We start from the raw sequence: 21043 nt of genomic DNA on the forward strand, positions 1-21043 counted from the left end.
TTGTATTGCATGTTTATGATTATATTACTACTTGAAGTTGTATAATCATTAGCTAGGTATCAAAATGCAACAAGTGACATATAATTGTGATTCGACCAAAGTGGCAAAATGTTAGATTAGCTTGTCTTATTATTCTAATCAACCTAGGAAAAATCATGATGAATTAGGTTGTTCCTAGTTAGTATTCACCTTAGCACAATCCTTATTCATAATGCGGTTAGTCTTAATTAAATATGATGATTTTTCATCTGATTAAATTGGCTAATTGATTAATTGGACTCTCACCAAGCTTTTCTAGGTGAGTTGGCTAAGCTTAGATAAAAAAAGGAATTAATTTGATGAATCTATGTTCAAGTTATAACTTGGGGAATAACTCAAAATTCTAAGCTAGACTATTTAATTATTGAATTTAATTTCATTTATTTTTCCTATAATTTAATTTTCTTGCATATAAAAATCAATGTCTAAAACCCCCCTTCTGTTACTTCGGACCGCAACTATTTATCTGAGAAATTCAAGGGCTCCCTATGTTCGTCCTGTGCTACCACTAGTGCATTAATTTTAGTAGAAATGGTTAAATTATTTGGAAAGAAATTGATCGAGGAATTCCGTCTTTCAACATTTAAAAAGAGAAATGACAGAAGTTAGCAAAAGGAAAAGGGAAAATTTTTCATTACAAAGATTGGATAAGTTTTAAAGTCCAAAAATAGAAAATACATAGAAGAAATGAAAAATAAGTACGCAACCAAAAAAGATAAAAATCAAGCATCATTTTTACCTAAGTTAGTGTCCATGTCACCCTCTCCAGCACCTTCATCAGACTCGTTTAATGAGGGAGGGAAGGTATAATCTTGGCCAGGGTGCTGACGAGAATATTTTTTTTTCACAACTAGGCAAGTCCAACCTCCATTGCATCGTTTTACATTTTTTTGTATCTTTTTGTTTTTTCGAATGCATCAGCCAAATATTCAACAGAGTCCAGATGCTCTTGGGCTTCATTCCGTTGGGCCCTAAGTTGACTAATCTTTTCATGAGAGTTGATCTATTTAAAAAAGTGTTTGTTCCTCACCTTTTCCAAAATTTGCTAAGCTTGAACAAGTTTAGCTCGGATTCGAACCAATTCTGCATGGTCTTGCTGAAGAGAGTTAATATGGTTGCTTAGGCTCATACTAGAAATGGAAATCTTAGTAAAAAGTTGTTAAAACGGAAAACGGAAGTGTTAAAGAAGAGAGAGAGAGAGAAAAATAAATTTGGCACGACCTCAGAGGCCAAGGTCGATCACCCCCCCTCCCCCCCAGGGGGGAGGTACCCTGAAGTACCTCTTAAAGACTGTAAAGAGTAGAGCTGGGGGCTTTGAAAGGATTGATGGCACCAACCTCATGAGACTCAATCTGGTGGCCAATCCCCTACCATATTTGGAAATTGAGAGATAGGAGGTTCATATGGTTGGAGTAAAAAAAATCCTTAAGAAGAACGAAGGCGCAAATGCGGGGTTTAGAACCAGAACCTTCACCAACATCTTGGGGAACAGGGGTATTTTGAAGGCGAGAGGATTGGCGAAGACCTTTGGATAAGGGATGAAGATCCGATAGGGGATGGCTCTTCTTGACTCTATCTCAAGCAAGGTTTGGGACATTGATGTCTGATTGAGCATGGAAGGGCCCAACCTTGTCTTTGCTTTTTTTTTCTCCCCTACTCACGCTTTCAAAAAAAGAGGCAGTGCGAGAACTCATTTTGAAAAATAAATGATAGCGAGGTGTAAAATGTATGTAAAACATGAAGTAAGAAGAAAAGAGAATGTCAACCTCGGAGGCCAAGGCCGACTAAAAGAAGAATCAGACATAAATAAGGACTTTGACTAGAGTAGACCTGTCAAAAATTCAGAATGAGTGAGTCCGACGAGGATTAGGTTTTCTTGAGATATGAAGTTAGAACCGTGTTTTGTCTCTTTATTCGAGCTCTGAATGGCTCTGGCTAAATTCCTTGCGATAGTGGAGCAGCTAAACTTTCGAGGCACTATAAATAATAGAGGAAAAAAGTTAGCAAGAAAGAGAAGCAAGAGAAGCAAGATGGTTCCAAGCAAGGGGTAACAGGAAAAAAGGCCCTTACCGAAATCCCTAAACCTTGTTGGAACCACATAACACATGCCCGCCTCATCAGTAGACAACCAATCACCACGAGCAAAAAACCAATGCTCTGTCCAATGTTTTACAGAGGAGACATTACACATTAAAGCCTTTTTGTGAGCCACAATATAACAAAAACAATCCTTGAATTTTGAACTACGATTAATTTGGTACAGTGATAGGAAAGTGGGAATGGACATTGGCAATCCATCGTCGTAGATCTGCCAAAGTGAGTAAGTCCTGATAACATGACTCCACCCGTTCGACAAAATTTGCGCAGGGGCGAGTTGTATCAAGACCAGGAAACTCTTAAAAAATAAAGTTAGTATAGGATCTAAAGGCAACACTAGAGGGAGGTGAATAGGGTTGACTACCATTTTTTTTTAAAATAATTTTATCTTAAAAAAATGCTCAATAAAGTTAACCCACTAATTTGATTAAAGAAAATTTATGCAAGACAAAACTTAACTCATGCAAACTATGATAACTTCAAATTTAAAGACAATTTAATCAAGGATAAATTTAAATAACACACTAAAAATTAAATCATGCAATTTGGAAAGATTAAAAAAATAACTAAGACAAGAAGCAAAAAACAAGAAATAAAAGAGAGAGAGGAAGAGAAAACATCAGAAATTATAGTGGTTCGGCAAATTACCTACTCCACTCTCCAAGACTCCTTCTTGGGTATTTCACTAAGTGATCCTCTTACAGGTGAGGACCAAACCGACACACGACCCTCTTTTTCCTAGGTTAAAGAGAAACCCAAGATCCTTTACTGGTTTAGGATCAAACCAATTTCTTTTTCTCACAACCCAAGGTGTACCCACACCTTAATACAATTCCCAAAAATTAAAAGAAAACCTCACAATATTACCTCTTGAAGGCTAAATACACAAATTGAGCACTCACAAAAATAACTCTAGGCCAATTTAGGAGCAAGGAGGACAAGAATTTGAGAGTAGAGAGAATTGAGAGCTTTAAGACTTGATAGCTTTTGGTGTGTCCATGAAGAGTAAAATTAAGTCAAATTTATAGGCGAGGGAGATAAATTTTCGCCATTGGATATGATTGCAAATGAAGGGTGGAGACTGAATAAAAATAGAAAAGGAAAGGATTTGAAAAGGAATTTTGAAAGATTAGAATTATTGAGATTTGGAGAATAAAAAGGATTTGAAAAGGAATTTTGAAATATTGGAATTATTAAGATTTGGAGAATAAAAAAGATTTGAAGGATGAAAATTTAGGAAGGAAATCAAATTTGAAAAGGCTGAAAAATCTTAAACCGCGCCACGTGTCGCCATACTATTGATCCGCGGGTCAATTAACGATTTCTTCTCCTTTTCCTTTTTTTTTAAATATCAGCTACCACTTGTCATTATCTTATTTGTCCATGGCTGCCACGTCACTGCCACATCATATGCCACATTAGCAAAAACTGACCGGTTGGAGTGCCACGTCAGCTGCTACCTAATCAAAATTGATCGTTTGTGTGCCATGTCAGCTGCCACGTCAGCAAGGTGCCACATGTCACTGCCACGTTGGATTTCCTCTCCAATCTTCTTTTACTTATAACTTTCTTGTTTGAATTTTGATTTGAGCGATTCAAATTGCGTTGGAATCGTCTTTCTGAGCTCTATAAGATAGTAACTTTGAAACACTGAAAATGTTAGTACAAAAACTCTAAATTTTTTATCATCAAAATACTTGGTTTGATTGAAGCCCTAAAGCTAACAGTTAGAGGTAGGCGAACCCCAAAACAGAACATGGTCAAATAAAGGGTCACTTCCCCATTAGGAGGATTATCGATGGTCTTGTCAGAATAAGGAGCCTTTAAATGAACCATGGGAGGGATGCCATAGTTACATCATTATGTCTCAAGTTGAACTCAAATCACGGAAGATGGCAAATCACCCACAAGCATAAAAGGTTCCTTAACATATGACTCAGGCGAATATTAAGACTCATAGTAAGAAGGGGAGGAATTATTCTCATCATAGATGCACTCACCTTCACCGTTAAAAGAAATCTTAAAGCAAAAGGAAAGGAGAAAGAAAATAAAGGGAGTAAAAGAAAGAAGAAGGGTGTAAGACACCAATCTTTTGAAAACAGAAACAAGCTGGAGTAGGGATGAGAAAGAAGATTCACTCACCCATACTTGTGGGAGAGATTTTGAGGGAAATGAAGATTTCAAATTAAAAAAAAAAAAAAGAAATAAAGAAAGAAAGAAAGAGAGGGTTGAGGCGTGCCTGCTCGAGGAAGGCACACCAGACGTGCCAACCTACCACTAAGAATGGTAGGCGTGCAGGCCTGCCTCAGCCTCAATAGCCAAGGCTGAGCAGAGCCGCTCGATTGGGATGTGTGCTCGACACACCCCCCACCTTCTTTTGATCGTTGGATCGATGCCACGTGATCCTCAATCCGTTTCTCCTTGTTTCCAACCAAACCAAGCTTGACAAGTGTACAACACCATGAGGTAGCCACATGCATAGCACACTCCACCTCCTAAAAATTGGTATGACTTATCATCCTCATTATTAAAGTTTCTATTATTATTAGACTTATTATTTTTATTATTAAAAGGTGTACATAGTGTACATTTAAGCAATCCCGTAAGTTAACCTATGAAAGTGAATGATGCATTATGAATTGTGATGCGATTTTGGAGTGGGTTTGCGTGATGTATTATGTGGTGATCATGCAAGTTTTCCTAATAAGAGCCAAGTATAAGCCTTACTAGGTTTCCTGGTAAGTTCAGGGTCGAACACAAAGACTACTGAGTAAATATGCGACAGTTGCTTTGATTCTCTTGCGATGGTGAAAACAAATGAATTGGATGGTGTTTTGATTAAGAATATTTCCTATCCGACGGAGTTTGAACGAACAGTTGATGAAATCAAGAGTTAAAATGAGTATGCGATGAAGGAGTTGAGAAGAGGTTTAACTAACACTCCCTAAGATTATGCACAAGTTATGCGATCATGCTATACATAAATAACAGTACGTCATCTCTCAATGCAAATGCCATAATTCCTATTTCTAAGACGTATGCGATGTATACAAAAAAGTCGATATGACTTATGTTTAAGCCTCTATTCTTGTTTATGCGATGATGAATGATACACACATAAAACAAGATGACCGCATATCATCATATCTTACTTCTAGGGTGCATACGATGTGTTAATAGCAATAGAACTTATGTCTAAGTTTCTATTTCTTGCTTATGCGGTTCTAATCTGACTCTCTTAAGCCTAGATTCTAATCTGACTCTCTCAAGTCTAGATTCTATCTTTCGACTACTCTCTCAATTATCTCTAAAGGGTGAATGACGCATACATAAGACAAGATGATCACATAAAATGTAAATCTTAAGTCATGCTAGCTAAATACTTCTCAACCCATTCAGAAATTTAGCTACTCATGCGAAGTATGAAGAGATTGAACATAGGTGTAAATGAGATTTCCATTATCTATAAATAAAGTGTTGAATACAAAATAACAAATGGAATTGAGAGATAAGAAGCCCGGTAAGCAATGTCTTGCTTCCCGTGGCCTTTTACATTATTCTTTCTCACTCCAACTCTATCTAGATGTATATCCTTGCTCTCTCAAGTGTTGGCCCTCTCTCCTTTATAGCGCTTTCCGGTAGTCTCTCAATCTGTCCGGAAATGATCTCTCGGCTTCCTCGTCTCCTTGCTTGTCTCCGTCCTCTAAGTATAAATATGAGTATGTACGTGAACAGACTAACGACTCTCTAACTTGTATATTCTCTATATATCTTGTTAACCCCTTTTACATTGGTGGCCTTCGGTATTTATAGAGCTCAAGGTGAAGCAATCTTTCTCTCTAATGATTGTAATGATGGGCGGTCATTAATTCCCCTGCTCTGATGCATCGATTAATGGTCACCGAAAGTTGAGTGTACTTGCTACAGTGTGGCTTTAACGACTTGTCAACTAAATTTGGATTCGACTGTCATCAGCTTTCCATCCCATTATGATTTATTATGTTATCACCTTGATGCACAGTCTTTATGCGACCACCTTTTTGAGCAATTTCTCACGATCGCATATGATCGCATAACTTTGCGATCGCAATCTTCAATCGTGCTGACGCCTAATTCTTTTAGATCACAATTTTACTTGCACCATCGCAAGTTACCTAACCCAGAAAACGGACCTGAGACTTGCTAAGAAGCAAGTCCAAATTCCAACAAATAAAGGGAAGGTGAGTCGGGCTCAAAAGAGCTCACTTGGCCCGTTTTGGCGTGAGCCTTGTGAGCCCAAGGCTTGCCTCGGCCTCAAAGGTCGAGGTCGAGGCCGTGAAATCCCTTATAGTAAGGCTGATCCGGATTAACCTTCTTCGTTCGAATATCTTCAGCGGCCTGATCCCAAGTCCCACGTGTCCAGTTTTAAAGTGGAATAAGGAAATAGATCTCCTTCTCCAATTGGGATAAGGAAGACCTCTAGGACTCAACTATAAATAGAGAGTGGCAACCCCATGAAAGATAAGCTCATCTCCTCCTTAAAACTACTTGCCTTGACATTTATGCAAAGTATTGATTTAAGCATCAAAGTGTTTGTTGTAAGCACCACACCAATGTGTTACCTTTTTTTATTATCTTGCAGATAATTTCTTCTCTTGAGTACAAATTTACCATTGAAGATACATGAAAGTTAGGTGAGTTCCCTTGGCCAGATTTTGCCATCAACAATGTGCTACACCAATATGAGATGCAATCTTTTAAATTTAAAATCTTCATGAAGATTGGGAACTAACAGATGAAAAAAAAATATAACTAACTCATGGTAAAAAAAAAAAAAAAAATAGATGAGAGGCCTTTTTATATTGAAGGAGATGAATAAGTTGTTTTTTAATTTAAATTAAATATAAAACCATAAATTCGTAGATTAACATGCAATTGTTAAGTTGTTTTTTAATTACAGCAAACGAAAGTAGTCGAATATTGAAAAAAAAAAAAAAAAAAACATGCTTAAGATCATAGCTCCTTAGATGAGAACATGGTGAACCATTTTGTTACATCTATAAAACCATTTTTTTTTTAATTTTTTAGGTTTCGTTTGGTAACCATTTAAATTAAGTCTTATTAGTTCTTGCTTCAAATTTCTTCCTTTGTCATTGGCTTTTTAACAATAATTTAAAAAATCAAATCAAAATTTGAAAAGTAAAAAAATAGCTATGATTTCATACGGACAAAGAAAGTTTGAGAAAGTAAAAGAAACTAAGTTCGTTGTGGAAAAAAAAAAAAGTAAATGATAGCTCTTTATATTGATTATGGATAGAAGTTGAAGAGATGGTATTGCATAACATGACGCCTGAGGTTCCATTATTGAATATAATTAGAGAAAAATACTCATTTGGTTCTTAAATTTTTAATAATAGGTGCTGATATAGTTCATGGATTTTCAAGAATAGGTTTAAATATAAAATTAATTAAAAATATGATGTAGCAAGATGATTTGAAAAAAATATATATTTTTCAACATTTCCCACTTCTCTCTCCTCTCTTCTTCATCTCCATATTTTTTAAGGATCACAAGTAAAAACTACAGCAGCAGCAGTGTATGAATCAATGAAATCTAGTTTGTGGGTTGTTTAAAACTTTTGTGTATTCCAGAATTTAGAAATGTCACATCAGAATAAGATTTCAAAATTTTGAATTAAGTTGTATATTTCCATCCTTGTTTATAAGTTATTCAGTTAGCAAAATTCTTAAATTCAGTTGTCTAACTTTAGAGCTTGTAATTGGATTAGAGAGTGAATGGCAGTTGGATGAAACCATTGAAGCATAAATATGTTGGCCCTTTTCATCAAGTTTTACACTTGGAATGGGCTGCTCCTCTTGCTGCTCGATCTTAAACAAAATGGTACAGTTATAAATGTAAACATTAGACCTAAAGTATTAACAGATGTAACATAATATAAAAAAATTACAAATATGATCAAATTTAAATAGTCTATCAGTGATAGATAAATGATAAAAGTCTATCACTAATATATATTTGGGAGTTTCGAATCCAGTTCATCTTGCCAAATCACCCTTTTTATGGAGATGTCCAAGAAAGGACAAGAGTGGAGAGAAGAAGAAGAAAGAGGAGAGAGAGAAGTGAGAAATGTTAAAAAATATATATTTTTTACAATTCATCTTGTCAAATCATATTTTAATTAATTTTATATTTAAATTTAATAAATTTATTAGTTGGAGAACTTTTTAAGTCTATTCTTGAAAACTCATGGATTAAACTGACTAATTTAAAACATTATCCCAACGCACATATTCTTAATGTAGACTACAGGTATGATCTAGACCATAGATATGAATATCACAATTGAATGGTTGAGATATGTTTGAATGAACAATCACGTCTTTTTCTCCATTACAACTTATTGGCTCGAAGTAGTTACACGATGAAGGTAATTTATCCTTTTATGTATAGGTATAACAAAACCATAAATATGAAGCATCACTATCTAACAATATTATCCAACTTATTGGCTCGAAGTAGTTACACGATGAAGGTAATGTATTATTTATGTTTGATATATTCCTTTCCCCTTTAAAATTTCACAAATTCCTATTTCGTCTTTCTTTTCGAATATTTACAACTATTTAGGCAATGTGGAAGACTATTTTATTAATTATATATATATATATATATATATATACACTAAAGTAAAACTATAAATTTCACGTGCCTAGTACGTGTTACGGGCTAGTATTTATATATAATTTGGAGTAAATTTAATCAAAGATCTTATGTATTTTAGAATGAAGCAGAATTACATCAAGAAGAATAACATGATATCATGTAATTTCAACATAGATTCTCATGTGTGTGAATTTAGTGAAAGACAAATTCAAAGAGTTAACATGAACATAGATCAACCAGTAAGATATATGAACTATTAACCAAGAGGTCAGAGTTTCAAATCCTCCGCTCTAAATGTATTTGTTAAAGAAAAAATCAAAGAGAAAAATATATGGATATATAAAAGGAATTGACCTAGAAATGAGTTGTAGTATAAATACATAAATATACCCCTCAAGATTCATAAGGAATTGACCTACAAATGAGTTGTAGTATAATACATAATACATAATATACCCCCTCAAGATTCAAAATGAGCATAGTTAATTCGATCATGATATATATTCTAAATTAAAAGATAAAATATTTAAATCTTTGTCCACACATTTAAAACTAGAAAAAGGTAAATATACCTCTAAACTTTGGAGTTGTATCAATTAAAACCCTAGACTAATAATTTAATTTAAATCATGAACTTTTCATAAAGCACATCAATTTGCACCCTTTAAGACTCTTTCCTATGGTTACTTTTGAAAATCATTCATATATTAATTCTCGAACGCCTGTATACTTCTTCAAATGTCAATTTTATATAATGGATTATTAGAGTAAATACATAGACAATTTTCAAATGAAATTTTGTATAAAAGTCTAAATTGATTTATTTATGAAAGTTTAGGGATTTAATTGATATAATTATAAGTTTTACATCAAACTTTTTTCAAACGAAATATGGTAGATGGTGTCAATTGATACACTTACAAAATTTCAAAGTTTGAATTGATAAAATTATTAATTTAAGATTTAAACGAATGCAACAGAGGATCTATTAATATTTTTTCAAAATAAAATTACATCCTTAAAAGAAATAAATCTTTGCAATTACAATCAATATTAGAATGAGCTTGACCATGGTTTTGATCAAAATTCATGTTTTGTTACATTGATAGTATATTAAAAAGTGAGACCTCGGAAAAACTGTTTTAGACACTTTTATTCCTCCGTTAATTTACTTATTTACAAAAAATGCAATTAAAAATAAATTATAAATAGTATATAAATAATTAATTATTAGTTATCCAATTATAGTACATAATTAGTTAGTAATTAGGACTGTTTTTAAATATAGAAAAATGAGTCAAAATATTTACAAAATATAGCAAAATTTTAGAGTTATCAATGATAGATGTTGATAGACAATAATTTGTTTTATCAGTGTCTATCAATGTCTATTATTGATAGTTTTAAAATTTTACTTTATCTTATAAATATTGTCAACCGTTTTACTATCTAAAATAATTTTTTTAATTATTAATTTTTAATAATAAGTATAATAGAAACTTAAAGGATGGAATATAAAAAGTTTCTCCTACTTGAATTTTTTCCTTTAATTTAATTCAAAAAATTTTTAAATAGTTTTAGAATTCAAAAAGTTGGGTAACTAACTACTATAAAAACCAGTTTTCTCATTGATCTTGAATTTTATTGGTTACCTTTTTTGGGATACTTTTCTTTAAAAAAAAAATCTTTTTTATAAATAGTATTTATTATTATTTTTATTAAAAATGATGTTGCAAAAACAATAGATCGATCTCTTACCTGTCTATGTTCCTTTTTTTTTAATAAAAGATCGTATAACTTTATGCCTAAAGAAAATTTTAATCAATTATAATTAGTAAATAATTAACTATCAACAATAGATTAAATTAAATATTGTAATTAAGAACTAAAATGATGGAATTAGGGTTGACAAAAATCCCCATTAAATCGGATTCTCGTGGGTACCCACCCCAATTGAAGCGGGGAATCCCCGATTTGACCGAGGATGGAGACAAATCGGGACACAAAATGGTCTCCGAACCAAGGACGAAGAGGGTATCCCCGCCTATTCCCGACCCTGACCACACTCCCAATATTTTTTTAATTATCTTTTAATATATATATATATTTTATTTATTTATACTTAAACAGTAGCTTTGTTATTTTTTTTTTCACTAACTTTAACTCTTTATTAAATCTAAAATAAAGAAATGCTAAAATGTTTCTTATTATTAATTTAAATAAATATAACCATAACAATACTAACTCCTAAAATATTTAGGATTTTAATATAAATACAAAAATTTAGTTAATTTTAAATAAAATAATTAAAAATAAAAAATAAAAGACGGAAAACTTTTTTTGTGGGGATCCGACCCCGACTCTCCAAAACGGAGAATGGGACGAAAATGGGGATTACAAATCCCCATGGAACATGGATGAGGAGTGCATTCCGGTCCCGTCTCGCCTCCGTTGTCATCCCTAAATGGAACACAAAAAGTTTTATTACTTCATTAAAAAAAAATTAAAGATTTTTTCTTTAATTAGAATTAACTTTTAAGTATAATATGAAATCAAATGATAATTTTATTTTATTTAGTTTGAAAAGTTCTATTATATAATAAAAAAAATGTTAGCATAAGAATCTATATAACTTTTTAACAAATAAGCAAAGTAATCGGTTCAAAAGTAGAAAACAACTTAAAAGTCATTCAAAACATTTAAAAAAGGAAAAACATAAGGAGAACTATATATATATTTATTTATTTATATTTAACTTACATTAAAAACAACAAAATGTAACCTAGAATTCATTAAAAATGTGGTATGAGATAAATTGATGTGATTTCAATAAACTTATCAAGATTGAATGAATGGAATGTGAAAAGTTAAAATAAATTAATTATTAATTAATTTTTTATTTAATTATATTTAATTATAACCAACATATGAAAACTTTGATATGTCAAAAGTTTTATAATTTTTTCTCATTTCATTAGCTCTAAATTTTTTACTACATTCATTTTTGCAGGGAAGGAATTGAATTCCGTGCGTAAGCATGAGAACATCGTGCATTTGTGATTCAATTTTGAAATCAATGAAAACAAAGAAAAATGTACAAAAAAAAACGTATAATAGGATAAACATTAAGAATTCTAAGCATGTTGTTCAACGAAAAAGTAAAGGGAATAAGTACACTTACCCTTGCAGAAATCTTTTCGAAAAACTTATGCAAAAGATCACGAACACAACAACTTTACTCCCTCGAATAGGACAACACAAACACTAAACTTTTTTCGACACCACCACTCAGAGCCTTTGCTATTATCCGACAAGAAACAAGAAGGGTGATCTCCTATTGTTTTTTAGAGAAAGAAAGACAGTGAGATTGAGAGAAAGATTTGAGAGAGACTTTTCTTTCTTTTTTTTCACGTAAAATTTGTATTTTTTTTTCCTGTATTCACAATACAAAACTTAAGGAAGAGGAAGGATGAGACTTATTATTTTTTTTTAAAATAGGTGATATTATATAACCAACTTCATTGAAAATAAGGACTCCATAAATGGATGAGACTTATTTTAACTTCCATCAATTGTGATGGAAATAATTCTCCTATAATGGGGAGTTATTAAACATACAATATTATCATATAATAAAATATATTATATGATTAATTAAATTAATTAATTAACTAATTTAATTAATCGTATAATATGCATTTTAATCACATTAAGATGCACATTTCTCCAATAATCTATAGTTTTAATATGAATCATATTCACATTAAACTTTAACCTATAGTATTTATATAATTCTCATTATATAAATATTGAATCCCATTCAAATATTCATCTCTCATATGTTATATAGTTTTAATTATAAATCATATTTATAATTAAATATATACTATAATGTATCAATACATTTATACTTTATATTAATCACATTAATATAATTAATAACTTTAATTCCCTTAAATAATTTGAACAGTTCAAATTATTCTAAAAAATAATTCTTCTTTATTTTATCCTTAATGAGCTAGTAAGTGGACCTTATGGACCTATAGATTATAAGCTCCAATAATACAATATTAATTAATTAAACTCTTTAATTAAATTAATCAACATTCATTAACTCCGGTTATTCTACTAAAGACCGATAGTTGTACTCTTCGCACTATAGATATATTTCTGTGTCCACGGACATAACCAATCAACAGTAAGTTCACCCTTCACAAATTGTTCATAACTAAAGCTGAGTTAAATTACCGTTTTATCCGATAGTTATATCTAACTCCTTAAGTACCACGGATTCCTCCAATTAACTGTTAGTTATAGTTAAACTATAAACTAAACTCCTTTCTGGCCAGTGAGAAGGTGAGCGCCTCATTGTTCAAGACTCAGAACCAGTCCTTAAGGTCATCTACTTACCCTTAAGATGGGAAGGAGTGAATTCCACCTTGTGTAATTGTGTTCTTAGCTTCCTATTTGCATGTATCCCCAAAATGGTAGATAGTGATTCGACGAATCTGGCTACTCTCATCCATACGAATCAAAGGTTCACCTTCATAGACAGGAGTTTACAACTCACTCAGAATTAAGGTCAGGTCACCTATGGTCATCCTAGAGAAATGTAAGCCTTTTCTAGTAACAGCATTATAAAGAGAAACTAATCATTTTGCGGTCCGGTCTTATACAAACTCTTTTTATAGGATACCACCACTCACATGTCTCTACATGAACGATCATGATCAGATCATTTGTAACACTTTACGACTATTGTAACAATTATAAAGTGGGTCGTATCTGTAGCATCATTTGGATAAAGTACCAAACCTTATCCATATACTCGGACTATTTAGGTTATTACTTCAACATGATCCGCTTGTATATCAATCAAATACATGTTTAAGTTATATTAAATAACATTGGATCTTAGTTTATTGGATTGGGTTAATGCAAACTAAATATCTAATAAAACAATACTTTATTTTGTTAAATAAATAATTTGTGTACAGATAATTTACAAGCTACAAAACCCACAAGATTTAGGGCATCAATCCCAATACAAAAATTTGAGTAAAGGGAATAAGTACACAACCTTGTAGAAATCTTCTCGAAAAACATCTGCAAAAGATCATGAACACAATAACTTTACTCCCTCAAATTGGACAACACAAACACTGAACTTTCTTTGACACCACCACTCAGAGCCTTTGCTATTATCCAGACAGAAACAAGAAGGGTGGTCTCCTTTTGTTTTTGGGAGAAAGAAAAGCAGTGAGATTGAGAGAGAGATTTGAGAGAGAATTTTCTTCGTTTTCTTTCATGTAAAATTTGCAACTATTTTCTTCTTTATTCACAATAAAAAAGTTAAGGAAGAGGGAGGATGAGATTTATTTTAACTCCATCCATTGTGATGGAAATAACTCCCCCGTAATGGGGAGTTATTAAACATACAATATTATCATATAATAAAGTATATTATATGATTAATTAACTAATTTAATTAATTAATATTATCCTTTAATTAATCTTGTTAATATGCATTTTAATCATCATATTAAGATGCATATTTCTCCTTAATCTATAGTTTAATATGAATCATATTCACATTAAACTTTAACATATAATTTATATAATTCTTATTTATATAAATAACATTTGAATCTCATTCAAATATTCATCTCTCATTTATTATATAGTTTTAATATAAATCATATTTATAATTAACTATATACTATAATGTATCAATATACATTATACTTTATATTAATCACATTAATATAATTAACAACTTTAATTTTCCTGAAATAATTTGAACAATTCAAATGATTCCCAAAATAATTCTTCTTTATTTATCCTTAATGAGCTAGTAAGGGGACCTGTAATATTTTTTTATTAAATATATATTTTCAATAAATTTTTACTAATTGAGGACATTTTTGGAATTTTTGGACATTTAAGTGCAATTGTTGGAATTAAAATCATTTAAGTAGAAAATAATATTAGGAATTAATTCCGGAGTTTAGTGTTGAAAATCAAAGACAAGATTTGTTGTTTTAAAAATGGAAAGGAAGAGAATGGGAAAATAATAATAATAATAATAATAATAATAATATAATAATAAATAATAAGGGAATAGGAAGGAATATATTTTTTTTTTATTCCTTTCTTTTCTTTCCTTTTTCTTTTTTCCTCTTTTTTTTCCCCCCTTCCATCTTCTTCCTCACGCAAACCCGGCATCTCCCGCCGCCGACCTCGACCAGCATTTCCTTGCCGCTGACCTTGACCGCCAGTCTAGATTCGAGCCGCGAGCAGCCCAGCTTCGACTTTGGCTTCTTCGCGCCTCAACCGTTCACACCGCCCAGATCTGATTCCGGTCTCCCATTGAAGCCGCTGCCCAGATCTGCTCCCGCCAACTGAAGCCGTGCTGTCAACACCCAGCCACCCAGGTCCGGCCGCCTAGACATACGCACTCCCAGCCAGCCGTGCCCTCCCCTCGCCATTAGCTTGACCTTATCGTCGAACCAGCTTCCACTGCAAATCTTCTTCGCCACTTGGTTCTGATCGAATCTTGGTTAGAGTATGATTTTTTTGCGTAAGTTTTTGGGTGTTATTGTTATTCTTGGTTATTTTCTGGATCACTTGTTATGTCTTGGGTTTATGATAGTGTTCCTCCTTGCATTTAAAGGTTAATTGGGGGTTTTGGAGGAGAATTTGTGTGTTGTCCAACAGGTGTTAAAGTTCATTCTTCGTGGCGTTTTGGTAAGTTTCAAAGCTTGGTAACCCCCATTGTGGTTTGGTTTGAGGATTGTTAGATTAAATTTTATATGTTTGGTTTTGGATTAAAATTGTTAATATCTTTTGGGTTTGGATTTTAGATTCAAGACTTGAAATGTTTAGGGTGTTGCTCATCAAAGTAAAGGCCAATTATCTTTTGAAGTTTGGTAAGTTTGGATTAAGTTATTGGGTGGTTATTTTGACTTAAGATTAATTGTGGAGAATTAAGTTAATAATTTTGAACTTTGTGTATGTTCAGGTAGCCAACAGAATTGGGTTTTGGAATTAAGTTTAGACCGAGCTATAGTTTAGGTAAAGTAAAATTGGAGCTCTTTGAATAATTTAGTTAATTGGAGTTAGACCCGAAATATTGATTTAAATATTGGATTTATCTTAGGTGTTGCTTGTCTTGAAAAGGATAAGCTTGCTTGGGTTTCTTTAGATTTAACTTGAGGTAAGTAATCTTACTACTGAAACTGCCCACGGGCCAGACATTAGATGTATGCTAGCATGATAAATAAATATTATGGCAGAATGACAGCATGATAGACTAATAGTATAATATGATCAAAGTATGTTCTGGTACGAGATCTGAATTATTTATTTATGTATATAGATACTTGAATGCTAGTATGAGATGGTATGTGCTTCCATATGGTTGTATTTGATCTGATGATGTTGAGGTATACATGTATGTTGTAGAACCATGATGTTGAGGTATATGTGTATGTTGTATAGCCATGATGTTGAGGTTTATATATATGTCATAGATTTGTACAGTGATGAATTATGATGTTGAACTGTGCAATGTACTTACTGATTAGTTAGATGCCCATTAGATTTTGTGTTTCCTTCGGGATTCACCAGTTTGTGTTTCCTTCAGGATTCACCAGTTTGTGTCTCCTTCGGGATTTGAGGTAGTGGGCATACTTAACTATAGTAGGATAGGACTCAGTCTCCTTCTTGTTTCATGTGTATATGTGTCCCATGAGTACTAGAGCAGTTTATATGTTTCACCAGAGGTGGGTATCTAGAGGACATAGATGCCTAGTCTGACCCCAGTAGTGAGGTTACTTACTGAGTATTTTATACTCATTCTTTCTTATGTTGTTTCGGTAAGGGTAGAGATGCACCAGCGATGGACAAATGGAATTCGTGATCGAGCCACTGGGACTAGTTTTTACGCTTCTGCTCGTGAGACTTAGAGTTCTTTTCATGTTTCTCTTAACTTTTAGTTTTGATATTTAAAACTTACTTTTAAGAATCGTTTTTTATGGGTACCCTACTATTGTTTTAGTATTTGAATTTAATGAAAGTCTTTTGAACTTAGCTTATTTAATTAGCATTTATTTTGCCATAACCAAGTATCGTTTTGAGTTCCATGCACGCATGTATTTAGTAACGGCCTAACTTAAGTCTTAGGGGGTCGGGTCGTTACACCTATAGATTATAAGCTCTAATAATACGAGATTAATTAATTAAACTCTTTAATTAAATTAATTAACATTCATTAACTACTAGTCACTCCACTAAAGACCGACGTTGCACTCTTTGCACTGTAGATATATTTCTTTATCCATGGACATAACCAATCAACATTAATTTAATCCTTCATAAATTGCTTGTAACTACAACTGAGTTAAATTATCGTTTTACCCAGTAGTTACATCTAACTTCTTAAGTACCATTGATTCCTCTAATGAATAGTTAGTTATAGTCCAACTATAAACTAAACCTCTCTCTGGCCAGTGTGAAGGTGAACGCCTCATTGTTCAAGACTTGGAATCAGTCCTTAAGGTCATCTACTTTACATTCGAGAGGGGAATGAGTGAATTTCATCTTGTGTAGTTGTGTTCTTAGCTACCTACTCGGATGTATCCCCAAAATAGTAGACATATCGAGTTGGTGAATTTGGTCATTCTCACCCATACAGATCAAAGGATCGCCTTCATAGACAGATGTTCACAACTCACTCAGAATTAAGGTCAAGTCACATATGGTCATCTTAGAGAAATGTAAGTCTCTACTAGTAACGGTGTTATAAAGAGAGACTAATTATTTCGGGGTTCGGTCTTATACAAACTCTTTTTATAGGATACCCTCATTCACATGTCTCCATATGAACGATCAGGATAAGATCGTTTGTAACATTTTACGACTATCGTAACAATTACAAAGTAGGTCGTATCTGTAGAGTCATAGGATAAAGTATCCAACCTTATCCATATACTCGGACTATTTAGGTTATTACTTAAATATGATCCACTTGTATGTCAACCACATACATGTTTAAGTTATATTAAATAACTTTGATCTTAGTTTATTTGATTGAGTTAATGCAAACTAAATGTCTAATAAAACAACACTTTATTTTGTTAAATAAATAATTCGTACCCAAGTAATTTACAAACTACAAAACCCACAAGATTTATGACATTAATCCCAACACACAAAAATTTGAAAACTTGGTTTAAGGTTATTATAAAAGTAAAGCATTTGGTAAGGATAATTAATAAACTAATTAAGACTTTTATGATAGGGTAATTTTTTAAAAAATAATTGGCCTATTAAAAAATACACATCTAAGATGTTTCTATCATTATAAAAAATTTCATATAATTATTCATAGATAAACCAAAATACTGTAGATATTTGCAAATTTCAAAATTTTAATATATTTATATTNGTAGATATTTGCAAATTTCAAAATTTTAATATATTTATATTAATAATAATGATGATTTTTAATATTATATTTTTATATGTACATTATATATCAATAATGTTTATCGATTTTATAAGATATAGTGATTTATATTTAATGAAAATATAGTTTCTTATTATAAAATAAAATAAAATAAAATAAAAATATATCAAGTGTAATAAAGTAGTTTAAACAAAAAGGTATATCATTATAAAGGCTAAACTATAATAAATACTCCAACTCTTTGGTTTTTTACCCTTAAATTTTAAAAAAAATCAAAATTATTCTTGATCTTTCAAATTTGATTTAAAAGTACCCTTATTATTAATGGAGAAAATGGAATGATGAAGTAGATGTTGAAAATTGACATGTGGCACGTGAGGCGATTGAAGTTTGAAATTATTTTAAAAATACCTCTACTAAAAGGTTTTGGTTTCAAAAATACCCTGCATATCAAAACCCACATTTCAACATTTGGGTTCGAGATAAAATCAAACTTCATCACTTTTTTTTTCCCTAAGGAAGAGCAATACTTTCAATGGCGTCTTTGAATCATGAGTCAATCTTAGCCAATGTTGCTAAAGTCTTCTTTTTCGTTGGGTTGTGAAGAGTATCCCCAATTTGTAAACCCTAATGTTGTCTCTTTAAAAAAAAAAGTGACAAAATTTGTTTTTATCTCTAACCCAAATGTTGAACGTGAGAGTATTTTTTAAACAACTTCAAATTCTAACCAGATTAACAATTAAATAGTATTATATTATAAGAACGTATAAAATGAATCCTAACTACCTTTAAAATAAATCTATTAAAAATGTTTTATCCAAACTATTAGAAAATATCTATTTAAAATTTTTAAAATTAAAACAATTTACACATAATAAAACATTAGTTTTCTTTAAAAGTCATTTAATTACTATGAGTTTGTTTGATTGTACAATATCAAAATTATTATAAAAATGTTAAATTAGGTGTAATATAGATATCCATTATTAGTATAAACTGGTCTATTAGGTTGATGTCTCAAAATTACACATTATTAGTGTCCATATAATCCACTGTAATTAGTGACATTTAGTGGATTTTGGAAGACTCATATTAGTCATCAATTCAAAAAGATTGGAAAAAGTGGAAAAATCCACTATTTGTTATTTTATTTATTTTTATATTATATTATATTTATTTTAATATTTACTTATTTTATTATATATAATTATTATATTATATTTTCTATTATCCTTGTTTTCATTGTGCACCGTTGTGCTCCCTCAAATTTCACAAAAAAAAAAATGATTTTATAAATCTAAATTGATCATAAAAGGGATTCTAATGTGATATCCGGTCTAGAGAATCAATTTGGAAGTAAATTTTCAAAGAAAATAGGATAATTACCCTTTTAGCCCCAAAGTTCAAGAATATGTGCATTTGGTTACCGAATTTTAAAAGTGTACATTTTTATGTCCTCAAGTGTATAAAAGAAATCTTTTTGGTTCTTGAGGTTTCAAAAATATACCATTTTTATCCCAAGTTTATAAAAAATATATTTAAAAAGTCCTCAAAGTATTTTTTTTGTTTGATTTTTTAATTAAAAAAATTATATGATATTTAAAAAATTAAAAAAAAGTTTTAGAGAGGATGCGATTTTTAAAAGTTATTATTCTAATTTAACATGTAAAATATTATTCAAAATAAATAGTATAAAGTTATTGAGGGACTTTTTAAACCTACCTTTAAAAATTCATGGATTAAAGAAGGTACATTTTAAAAAACTCATACACCAAATAGATTTATCTTATAAACTTGATGACTAAAAGATAAATTTTTTAAAACTCGAGGACCAAACATATATATTTTTCAAAACTTGAAGATCAAAAAAGATAATTTTTCCAAGAAAATATTTAACCAATTTAAAAAAGTAATTTTTATTTGTTATAAACCACTTCAATATCTTTAAAAAAAAAAAAAGAATGATGAAGCAAAAAAAAAACTTTCAAACTCACGTAAAATAACAAAACACCTGTTACTTTATTTGCTTTATAAGTTTTTTTTCTTTTAAAAAAAAAATTCAAACATAATTCAATTGATTAAGATATATTTGATCGATCTAAAAATTCAATATTCAAATCTCTATTCTACATGTAGTTTGATTTAAGGAAAAAAAAGGTTCAAAATATTAAAATCGCTAAAAGAGAATATAATATCGACATCCAATTCTTATAATTCAGAAAACGAAATTGATGTGTCTCAAATCAATAGCCAAACCCCATAAAAAAAATTGAGAAAACTTCTTTCAAAATCACTTTTAGGAACTAAAAACCATTCAATAATCCTAAATTTGTGTACTCTGACAATTCCATACCATTTTTCATATAACTTAAAATTGGATTTATGGTTTAAATATTGAGTTATATTTCCAATAAATAACTTGAGAATAAAACCATTATTTTTTTTGGGGGGGGCATGACATGAAACAACAATTTGAGCTGTGTGACCACTGCATAATTGAGGTTGATTACCCTTTCTCTTTTTCCTTTACTCATTTCTTTTAAAGAATTGGATCCTCACAAAAGGAAGTCAAATTTGGCCCCATTGCTTAATTAATTGCCCATCCATCATTTTCACAAAAGCCCCTTAATTAAGTACATTTTTTTTTAATATTTCTAAACTCACCTACTATTAATAATAATAATAAAATACAATATGATTCTCTAATATCATTCATTCATTGCATTCATATATGTCATGTAAGTGACAACAAATTTTGATTATTTAATTTCATA

General features: G+C 31.0%; 1 protein-coding gene and 1 long non-coding RNA gene across 4 annotated transcripts; one reads left to right on the top strand and one right to left on the bottom strand.

Annotated features, from left to right (window-relative positions):
- Positions 1 to 717: 717 nt before the first annotated feature.
- Positions 718 to 2492, bottom strand: LOC120080500. The gene is made up of 3 exons (XM_039035173.1): positions 2110 to 2492; positions 1870 to 2016; positions 718 to 1122 (listed from the first exon to the last, which is right to left on the bottom strand). Exons 1-3 carry the CDS (start codon positions 2324 to 2326, stop codon positions 1085 to 1087), a joined length of 402 nt encoding a protein of 133 aa, XP_038891101.1. The 5' UTR covers positions 2327 to 2492; the 3' UTR covers positions 718 to 1084.
- A 12449-nt stretch (positions 2493 to 14941) lies between these two features.
- Positions 14942 to 16746, top strand: LOC120079993. 3 transcript variants are annotated; one of them, XR_005482392.1, is made up of 6 exons: positions 14942 to 15380; positions 15474 to 15547; positions 15664 to 15729; positions 15822 to 15874; positions 15960 to 16016; positions 16688 to 16746. It is a non-coding gene; the product is annotated as an uncharacterized LOC120079993 (long non-coding RNA). The 3 variants fall into 3 exon arrangements; XR_005482391.1 differs by having other exon boundaries at positions 16683 to 16740; XR_005482390.1 differs by lacking the exon at positions 16688 to 16746 and having other exon boundaries at positions 15960 to 16137.
- The last annotated feature ends 4297 nt before the right edge of the window (positions 16747 to 21043 follow it).

Source organism: Benincasa hispida, chromosome 6 (assembly GCF_009727055.1).
Source record: "Benincasa hispida cultivar B227 chromosome 6, ASM972705v1, whole genome shotgun sequence".
Taxonomy (NCBI): domain Eukaryota; kingdom Viridiplantae; phylum Streptophyta; class Magnoliopsida; order Cucurbitales; family Cucurbitaceae; genus Benincasa; species Benincasa hispida.

What these genes read in the sequence shown, in the direction of transcription:
- LOC120080500 (XM_039035173.1), bottom strand. Translation starts at nt 2,326, where the DNA reads ATGTCCATTCCCACTTTCCTATCACTGTACCAAATTAATCGTAGTTCA. An exon ending in AACAAGGTTTAGGGATTTCG is followed by an intron (nt 2,017 to 2,109) that starts GTAAGGGCCTTT and finishes TATTATTTATAG; the next exon opens with TGCCTCGAAAGTTTAGCTGC. An exon ending in TCATTCTGAATTTTTGACAG is followed by an intron (nt 1,123 to 1,869) that starts GTCTACTCTAGT and finishes AAGACCATGCAG; the next exon opens with AATTGGTTCGAATCCGAGCT.